General features: G+C 39.2%; 1 protein-coding gene across 1 annotated transcript; it reads right to left on the bottom strand.

Moving 5' to 3' along the window:
• Window positions 1-562: 562 nt before the first annotated feature.
• vamp3 (vesicle-associated membrane protein 3 (cellubrevin)) lies at window positions 563-10,502 on the bottom strand. Its single transcript, XM_080026290.1, has 5 exons — window positions 10,391-10,502; window positions 4,615-4,693; window positions 3,174-3,332; window positions 2,882-2,933; window positions 563-2,423 (listed from the first exon to the last, which is right to left on the bottom strand). Coding segments are annotated over exons 1-5 (309 nt in total). The 5' UTR covers window positions 10,393-10,502; the 3' UTR covers window positions 563-2,406.
• Between the last annotated feature and the right edge of the window lie 426 nt (window positions 10,503-10,928).

Here is a 10,928-nt window from a genome sequence, read left to right as displayed (position 1 = left end):
TTTCGTATGATAGGCTATAACGCAATGCGGTGGGCACGTCTTCACCGTCTAAACACTGTTGTCTGACAGCGTCTTGTCGGTTCACGTGGACCACCACATGACATAATAACAGAGACATTAAACACGGCGTGGACCCGTGGACCGCGCAATCATAGGCTCACTAAGCCCGCTGCGAACACCAATCGATTATGATGAATGATCAAAGGCACTATATGGTCCAGCTGATGCAGTTCACACCTTGTGGAGATATTCTTTAACTTTATTAAATAATTCTTCATTTATCTGACAAATGAACAGCGTGTTAGTTGAACCAAATGGCAAGAATAACATGACTTGGGTAATCGATTAATAGCCTACGTTCAGTCATTATTTTAAGCAACAACTACTACTACCTCACTAGTGCAATATTTGCTGGTAGGCTGTGCCCTGAAGTGAGCTGCTCAATGTGGCTGTATGCTGGAGCAAGACTGTTAGGCAGCACATCCTTCAGGTTTTATTTTGACAAGAGTAACCCATGATGTTTTTTTCACTGTTCGGAAAGAACACAAACAAAATCAGATTAGGCTTAAGTTTTAACTTAAATCGGTTTTATTCAAGCAAAAGACATTGAGGGCCAAAGAGCAGATATGCACACAAAATGCATTCCCAGTAGACATGAGCAAGGCCTGGAACTTCCTGGGTCAAAATGTCTGTCTGTTGTAGACAGGAGAGGATGATGAAAATTAAATGTGATGAAATTCCTTCATGAGTTTGGCTATTTACTATACAAAAAGTATTAAGTGTGTTAGTGTTCAGTTACCATGTCTGCACTGGGAAGGCCCAAAAACTGATAGTCTTAAAAATTACTGAAAAAAAATGCAACATCAACAGTAATCGAAAAACATTTCACCATAGTACATTTATTCTAATAGGGAGGAAGCAACAGCAGGAAATGCAACACACTGGTGTTTGTGTAGTATATTTATCACACTGTCATTACCTAACAAAGGTTTCCTCTACACTCAAACACGCATGGTGCTCAGCAGCAGTGAGCAAAACACTATACAGTCTCCCTAAGGTTAGTTCTAAATATATATAATTGCAAAAAAAAAGCTATTAAGAGGAATAATACATCTAAATATCACACATGAGAAGTACTTTGCACTATCAGATGGTATAAATACCAGTGTGACAAACTAAATAGAAGACAATATTTTCATTTAATAAGTTCAGCTGAATTGGCAAGCAGCACAGTATTTGTTTAGACAGTCAGGGCACTCAGAAGGCACAACTTAAGATTGCTAGTTCATATATCAACAAGGTGTGGCTGTATTTTGGCTGTTCTCCATTGGAGAAACATTGTAAAGGCATCAGTCTAAAACTTTTTTTTTATGCTTTAATATTTCACAAAGGCCACCTTTCTGGCACATGCTTGAGACACGATATCGACTACTTACCACATTTAGCACAGTGTAGCACTTTTTTGTTCTTTTTTTAAAACTTCCCTGCAGTATCTTAAGCTTCGATTAGCTGTGGGGCAGTTTGTCTAAACACGTAGGCACTTATCAAAACAGGTTCATAGTAGTTTTTACTGTTCTACCTGATAAGACGGGTATGATCAGGTGTTTTAATGGTTATCTTTTTGTTGTTGGGTGACTTTCATCTTCGTTCAATCCAAAATTAAAATGTTGTTGGCACAGAAACCTATTAGATTTATAAATAGAATTACACATCAGATCCCATCATACCCCGGTCTTAAACCATTATCGAAATAACAGATCAGAAAATGTTTAAAAATTAGAAGAAGAAAAAAAAAAGAAAAAAAAGGCATTAACAAATGTGTATGTGTTGGAAGGGAGATATGCAGGGTTACTGTTCCTACCTAAACTAATACAGAACAGCTTATCTTCAAAGGCACCAGCTTAGCCTGTCATACAAAACCAATGGCTATTACTAAAACGTTTAAAAAAAAAAACAAGTTGAGGAGAGTTTACAACAATATTCTTCACTTCCTAGTCCTGAGGTTGGAGTATTTATGTGTGCTTTGACATAAAGTAAAAGACAATAGGTCTTAAAATAGGTTTGTGTTTATATATGTATGTTTCAGTTTTCTTTGGCAAATGGCATGGCACCCTGTATTGTGATGTCTGGGATGGTGTACTAATCCAGGGTGAAACTCTGGTATTATTACAATCTTTTACTTAAGCCGCATGGGCAAACATGCACACTCACACACACACACAAACACAAGGTAAACCAGGACAAGGAATGAAAAACCCCTGGCCCCAAAAAAGAGGAGAACATTGTTGTGGAGATCAGTAGCCAGAAATCATGTGACGTCTTCAGAGACATTAATTATGTATGTTGCTCTTCTCCTCTTCTTCATGGTTTCCTCCACTCCTCTTCCTCCTCCTCCTGTTGGCGTTTTTACGAGTAGCTCCAAACTATGGATGAGGTTGGTATACATTTTTAACTTATAAAACCTTATGATTTTTAAGATCATAACTAATAGTCTAATGTAAATAGACTATACAGTATAAACATACTTGATATTCTGTGTGTCAACATCAACAGCCAAAATCAAATTTAAATCTCCAAAGAATTAATATGCAGATTGTTAAAAATAGGAAACAACACACCCACAATAAAACTAGGTAAGGACATAACTCCAAGTTTTATTGATTTGATTGCTACACGGACTTCTGGCAATAAAAGTCTGTGTGGCAATTGAATACGGGAAATGAGTTAAACTTGGGAGTGCTGTCCTCATCTTCCTCTCCATTATTTATGCAGATTGCTACACATAATATTAAGGGCTATGATCTTTTTGATCAAATTGGAAGACACACAAACTGCAACACTGTCCAGGAAAGGGTTCTCCAAACACAGGCATGATACTCACTAATAATGATGATGATGATGATCACTATGACAGCTATCAGGATGGCCCACATCTGTAAGGAAGGTACAGGAAAATTCAGTGCCGCACACATTAGCTCAATTAAGATTAAGAAATGGCTGTTATCATTTGTAAGCCCTTTTATGGTGTATTTTTAATTTCACTTCATATCACTATAAGCCGTACATGTATATAAATTGTTGTGCAACAGAATAAATCCTTGTTGCAGTTCAAAACACAAAACTCAAACATGAAGTGTTTTTGGTATATTTCGACCACACTGTGATTGGGGCACCTTGCAGTTCTTCCACCAGAACTTCCTTTTCAGCTTAGCAGCACTGGTCTCGAACTGGGAGGCTCCAGCCTGCAGCGCGTCTGCTCTGTCATCCAGCTCAGACAGCTTCTGGTCACGTTCCAGCACTTTGTCCACATTAACGCGCATAATATCCACCACCTATTCACACACACACAAACAAAAGCACTTTAGTTATCTTATATTTATAAAGAGTAAAGAGAACAAGACTGAAAATGAACCAATACACTGTACAAGTAGGATGATGAAGTCAACGGTTCAGGTGTTAAAAGGAAAACTTCACCCATACGGAACCGGCGTTCTATCATTATAAAATCGCTATTATAATATAATCAGTGCGGTTTTTCTTCCCTCAGTCTTCCCTTGGCCCAATTGTCCTGTTAATCCTAACCCTACATTTTTACTATTGTGATGTCACACTAGTAAAATGTAGAGTTAGACAGTGAGACCCATAAAACACTCTTTCTGCCTTTTCTCAGGCTAGGATGAACCGATTTCAAAAATGTTTGCACATTTATACTACATGGGATCTTAGAGTTTAATAGACCTTCATATTCCCACTGGTGAAGTAGGTATTTAAGTAGCCTGTAAAGTGTAACCAAACACCAACAAAACCTCCAATCACGAAGGGCCACAAGTTATAAGGTAAAGAGAAAATAATATACACACAACTCTGTTTAATAAAGTAGTTCACCTAGAATCAAACAGGCATGCATATGCAAACACACAGACTACACATGAGACTTTATTTATAACCCGTACGTTCCACTGATCCACAAACCCAACTCCTGCCCCTCCTCTTAGACAGAGCGGAGAGGCGTGTTCACTATAGGCCCATGCAGCCATTACATAACAACATCGAGAGAAGTGATTATATAACGCACTGACAGCCAATTGGAAGCTTGGTGTGACACGCTGAGCATGGTTTATGTTCTGGATAGGCGGAGCAAATCTCAAGAGGTACACAAAAACACAGAGAGAGAGGGAGAGGGAGAGAGAGAACGAGAGAGAGAGATAATTAAGTTAAAGGGATTAAGAGTGAGACCTCAGGAGATACAAGACCACTTACTGACATGATTTTGAATATTTCTAAAAACTATAGAAGAAATGGCTAACTATCACTAATTTTTTTTGACATGCGAGTTGACGGGAGAAATGATCAACACTGCAAAGCAAGACTAGATAGAATTGCCTCTACGTTTTGAAATAAAGATATACAAATAAACATGCCTTGGCTACATTTTATGAACCAAAAATAGACAAATCAGAGTCCAGTGACTTCATAAATAACATGTGACCGATTTTGACATGGGACAGACATGGTGTTTCTCTAACTGTAGATTATTATCAGCGCAACAATATTAGTTTGGTACTTAAATTGGGCCTGGTTGTAAAAAGCCAGTTATCCAGAGACGCATCATACCTCATCCACCTGAGCCTGGGTCTGTTGCAGGCGCCTGTTGCCTGGCGCAGCGCCGGAACCATCTGGACCTGGGGCTGACCTGGTGAAGGACGAAAAAATTAGGCGTAGATATTAGTTCACAAAGAAATGTCACAAACAACTGTAAGACCTCTGAAAGCAGACATCTAATTGAACTAAGCATCATCCATCCAGCCAGCATGCCTTCTTATCTTCTAAAGTTTGTTCTTTCATAATAATAACTTAACAAAAGACAGAAATAAACCAAGAAATTCTTACAAGGGAATTATTATGTTGACGTCATTTACTTTCTAGATTTGAGGTGCATTGCCTGCTGAAGCAGTCATTTTACAGTGGTTAGCTGCTGCCCCCCTCTGACTTGAGGCAGCATTGCTCTGCAGTGATGATCACACTATGACCAAATACCGTAGATAACTGATAATCGGAAGTTGCTGGCATTTACAAACTGAGGGGGATAACACAAATTATTGTGACTTATTTTACAGCAGCATATACTCACATATGTATAAGGATCACTCCATAACCTTTACATGCAAAACAGTATGGCAAAGAACAAGCAGGCACACCCATGAATGCTTAAATGTAAACACAACACACTGTTCAAAGCATCCCTTATCATCCCTTGTGACAAGCAAAGCTACAACATGAAGTGCCTGTGCTGTGTGGCACTACCTTTATCATGTCTTTTTAATAAAGATATGCTCATCAAATTAAAATATAGTGCTAAAAAGGTCCAGTGAACCTGATGGTGAGTGGTGCAAATGTGACTGCAGACTAGATCTACTTTGCACCAACTCTCACATGAGGCTGTCAAACCAAATATTCGCCTCAACTACACATTACTGACCTTCTGACCAGGACGATGTTGACAGACCCAAACCCCTCAATACCTCTCTCTTATTTCTCCTGGTTTCTCTTCAGAGAAGGGCCCTCCGAGAAAGGGCCCTTTTTAGTTTCAAGATTACACCGATAAGACGAAAACAAACTAGACATATTGTATATTTAGCAATAGTCTGTGGTGGAATTCACTGCAGTAGTAACAAGCAGGGCCGCCTTTATGCACGGGCTTACCTGGGCTGAAGCCCCAGGGCCTACGAAGATCAGGGGCATCTAAAAAAACTGTGTCAATATAGGCCCCTGATCTAAGAAGGCCCTGAACATTGTCATTTAAAACAATAAATTATTGACTGGCTCATGATAGGTCCCTAATCTTCGTAGTGAGGGCTAACGGAGATCAGGGGCCCATCATGAACCAGTAAAGAAAAAGGAAAAAAAAATCAAGATCAAGGGGCTTATCATTCACCAGTACATTTTTGTTATTTTTGTTTAAATAACATTGTTCGGGGGCAACGCAGATCAAGGGCCTATATTGAGTTGAGCCATTAAAAACAAAACAAAGAATTCAAAGAGAGAAGTAGCTTTAGGATAAGGGATTTTTTTTTTTAAATGGGTTTAAGTACATGTTACCTTAAGTGATTTTGTATTTCATCAATAGAGATATTGTGGTGTAGACAAACATGGCTTTAACGCATCTGTATTGTAAGACCGCCGCCCGGGGGGGCCTACGAAACCTCTCAGCCCCGGGGCCTAGTGGCAGGTAAAGGCAGCCCTGGTAACAAGGGAAGCATTTACTGTATATATAACTGCTACCTCAACGCTCTAAAATCCTGGTAAATTTACAAACCCAATGCATTACTTGGGCTAGAAAAAGTATTAAGAATAAATAAACTGGAGAAACATACAACACATAACATGTGCATTGGCTTAGTATCAATATGTGAACAATCATGATGTTCACGGCTACATAACACAGTCAGAGAACAACAATAGCTTGTTGAGCCTGTAACCTGGCCGGCCGCTACGTGTCAGTGGAGTGGCTGAGAGAGAGTGTACACATCATCACAGCCACAGACTATGTAAACATCTGTCAGCATTTCAGCCCTGACTGCAGCGAATGGCCTCCTTTAAATAGTGAATAGGTGTTGGAGTGAGAGACAACAGCTCATTTAAATGATATAGTGTCGCCGTTTAAACAACACAAGTATCAGTCAATCTCACTCGACTTAATGGAAAATGCACTGGTGTTTGTCAAACCCACTTCATTTCCTGAAGAATAACTCCCAATGACGTAAATCCTTCCAAAAGGAAGACAAACCCTAAATGCAACAATGGTGAATAGGGAATATAAATGGAGATTGCTCCTTCGTTAGACAAGCAAGATCCGACATAAAATACAAGTTCAAGTTTCAAGTCACAGATCTGAATAATATTTTTGTTTTTGAGTTTGAAGTATCCACTAGGTCTTTTTGTGGCATAATGGCTGAAATGTTTCTGCTCTAAGCACATGTTAAACAGCACCTATACTGTATTTAAAACACCTACTGATCACACATTTGCTGCAGTTCTCAAAATAAGCACGCTAATACTTTCAATTACTAGCTGGCACACCTTGCCCATGTTTATATCTGCGTCTCTTAGATTGCTGCTGTTATTTGTGCCCTTGACTTTTAGTGGCACAGGGTGGACTGAAAGTGCAGGTCCAGAAGCGCAGATCCGTTATACATGACAGACTGTAATCATCAACATGGATAAAATGATTGTGTGTGTAATGGGGCTGCACAATATATCGAAAATGTATCGTTACCGCAGATGTTGATAACACGGTGTACGTATCGCAAAGACTTCTTAAAATACAATAGGGCTCAACAGTGCAGTACAGGAAGTGAAATCCCATCCATTTTCTCCATAGATAATGAATGGAGAAAATGACGCCTGTAAGTAGCCTGGCATTCCCAGACCTGTCACTAGGCGCTGGCAAATTAAATTTGCTGCGCCTGTTGGTCTGGACACTCTCCATTGAAGCTTTTTCAAAAAGTCGAGAAATCCCGACTCACGTTTCAATTGGTTCTATCTAATATGGGCGCGCCAGAGCTTTTTGTATGGTGCGCTGGGGCGGACGTAACCGGATGACGACAGTGACGTGCATGCGACGTCGAAGCCGTGATAGTAAACATCAAAGATGACTGCGGATATGTTGTGTGAGCTTGAGACTGCTTTGGCCTCGACCCTTTACGATTTGGAAGAAGGCAATCTTTCATTAGCAAGTAAATGGAATGTTCTGTTTTGCCGACCGACAACGGCAAAAGTTTAATTTAACAGTTTAACAGCTGTTCGCTAAACGAACGGGGCTTAATACGTCACCTTATGCATCGCTCTGATTGGTTGTAGTGCTATCCAACTGCGTGCAGTGGCATTTGAAATGCACGAGTAGGAGCCGCCCCTTGAGTTGGAAATTACTATTGATCGTGGCCAGACCCTCTATCGTTCAAGATATGAGGGTCTGGATTTCCAGGCTAGCCTGTAAGTGTGATATGGCTAACAATGTAATAATCAGCCATTTTAGTCGTAATTCTCTTCATGTCATAACCATCCAAAGCAGACTGGCCACGAGCTACCCGAATGTGTGATGTATGATGGTGCATGTACCTGTACATGACACAAGTTTGCATGATATTGTTGGGGATTCAAAAGGCGGCAGAACCTCGTTTTAAGAAAAACATGGTTCATTCGCAATCTCAGGGAGAAGAACTACACTACCCCTAATCCAAGAGTGTTAGAGTGACGTCTCCAATTGGTGGAGCCTGCTCTTACTATTGAAATGCTTAACGCCCCCGCAAATCATGCTGTCCAGTGGTGGTGCCAACCACCGTTTAAAACTGAGGAGGAGGCTGTCAGATGCCAAGTGTTGTTAACGGTTGTATTATTTTTATGACAGAGAAACTGCAGATAATAACTGATAGATGTAGAAAGAAGTTCTGTGTATGTTTTTTAAAGAAGCTTAACTAGCATTTGTTGGGAAAAGCTAGGGAATCGCAATGGATTGTAGGTTGAGTGGTTCCTTCACACAGAAAAAATTATGTAGTCTTCTAACACAGTGATTACATTCACTTTTGCCTCAATGTCGCCTGATGTACTCATGCAACTTCTAATTATTTTTTCATTTATGTTGAATAAAAATTCTTTATGAATTACCATATTGAGCTCTGTGACAGCACAAACCGCATAGATGTAAAATCACAGTCTACTGTAAAAAAAGCAATTCATTTATAATATGTATTGTAGAAGTTATATTCACTTCAAAGTTTTTGTTTATTTTCTCATGAAAATGTGTAATGAACGAATGGGTCCAAATTGCTTTATGCTTGCTTGACCTCAATTCTCCACGCCATAACATCCGAGCTGTGACTAAACAACCTAGGTCATACTTCAGCAAAGGAGCATTACACTACTGAAAGTTATTAACGTAACCGTATTATATAACTTCGTACAACTTGTTCATAAGTTCTAACAGAAAAAACTATTTAAGATATGTGTTTATTATGTTTTTTTTTCTACAGAATTGCAGAAGTGTTTGATAACCAAGAAAACTTTTTAAAAACTTAATTTGAGTTATCAATAAACAATTGGCAACCCCTCTTTAAAGAGGACCTATGATACTTTTCGACTTTTATGACCTATAAACGTTGTTATAATGATTTATAGTCATGTTTAACCATACTAGAGTATCAAATAATTACGTACATGCATTTCGACGTATTCCCTGCTGACCGTCTGGGGTGGCTATGCAGAGCACTAAACACTATGGCGGAGAAGCTCAAAGCAGTGTGTAGAGAGAGACTGCTGTGCTCGCTAGGGTAAGAGGAAGAGTGTCCCGAAAATCTACATAGTTTTTTGTGATGTGATTCGTGTCAGGTTGCTCTATAGCAGTTTTTAACAAGAAATGAAGACCAGAAAAGTAGTATAATAGGATCTCTTTAACGTGTCATACCTGCGACAATAGTTCTAAAGGATTTACTACTATGAATAGTACTATGCAATTATGGATAGATTTCAGTGGTGCAAAATTACTTTATCACTGCAACTGTAAGCCTAGTACATCTCGGTTATTGATCTGATGTTATACATTTAACGAAGGGGTGGGAGAGGATCATGGAAACAGATCAACGAGGGACTTGTTGAAGAGATTTGGCCTGCGTTGCATTTCTACTGAAGCATGAACAAAGTGCGATTAAAAACAGCTAGATAATAAAAAGAAAACTCACCCAGAGACCCAGTTACACCAATTTAACTACCCTGTTATCAAATCAATGATTGACAAAGCCTACATAAAACAGGTAAGTTGGTCAACAATACATTTCCTTTGCTCTAACTGGTGTGATTTCCAATTACTTGTGCAATATTTACACCTGCGGTTAAACTATAAACTGTGGTCCGCTTGCTTTTAACGAATTATACACACGTAGATAGCATGGACATATAGCTCATTCAACACAACAGAAAACCCGGATCCGGAGGAAAGGCTAGCTTGTGACCACAGAAGAAAAAGCTAACACGACTTAACGCCCATTGTCAAACATTAATGTGTATGCGACTGTGGGCGCTATACAAGCTGGGCATGTGCGTTTTCTTTTAATTGTCTAACTATAACTTAACTACTGGAGGAACTTTTACATAGTTTGAGTTCCGAAAAGTTATCAAGCTCAAATGTATTGCTGCGATGGCTAGGTTAGCTTAGCCAAATCACGCAAACTATCGTCCTAGCACTTGTTGCATGCTAGCAGCAAAGTTTTGGGCGTTGCTTTTTTCCCTGTGATCCTCTTTCACCAAAATACCCGGAAGGTCGTTACATGTTAGACAAGTTCGACAGAGTAATGCATGTTTGTTTTTTAAACTTCCAGTAGAAATGTAATATACTTACATTGTGAAAATAGATTCCTTTGAACGATACAGCAGCTGTTTCTTGTCCGTAGGCTAAAGCTAATGTGTCAAGTCGTAACAGTTACTGCCGTCGGTTGTTATGTTGCCTTCCTGTACCGTCGGACATGGGAACTGTAATATGCAGGTGGAAAATAATGAACAAAACGTAGGCTTCAAACTTATAGGTCCATGGCTTCAAACGCTGAATAAAACTTAGGAGTAGAAAATCGTGTTTTTTCTTTACTGTATCAAGATGTGATGACAACTTATTCTAAGATTGTGTAGCCTGTTTAGCAAAAAGAATAAATAAAACCGAAATTGTAAAGCCAATTTAGGCTACGTTCTTCACTCCTAATGGGTTGAGTGAGGAAAATTAATTTCCCTGTTATTTGTGAAGGGTTTGGTACTTCTGATATCTTTTTCATTTTATAGCCTACATGTAGCCTATGCTGTATCGCATTAACAATCTTTTTAGTAGCTTAACCTACATATGTGAATGGGACTCCCCCTGCTGGGATTGACGTGTTGCGACAATGTGG

Source organism: Ammodytes marinus (assembly GCF_949987685.1).
Source record: "Ammodytes marinus genome assembly, chromosome: 4".
Taxonomy (NCBI): Eukaryota; Metazoa; Chordata; class Actinopteri; order Uranoscopiformes; family Ammodytidae; genus Ammodytes; species Ammodytes marinus.
Note: the sequence above shows the minus strand (reverse complement) of the source record. Positions and strands in the feature narration are given on the sequence as shown.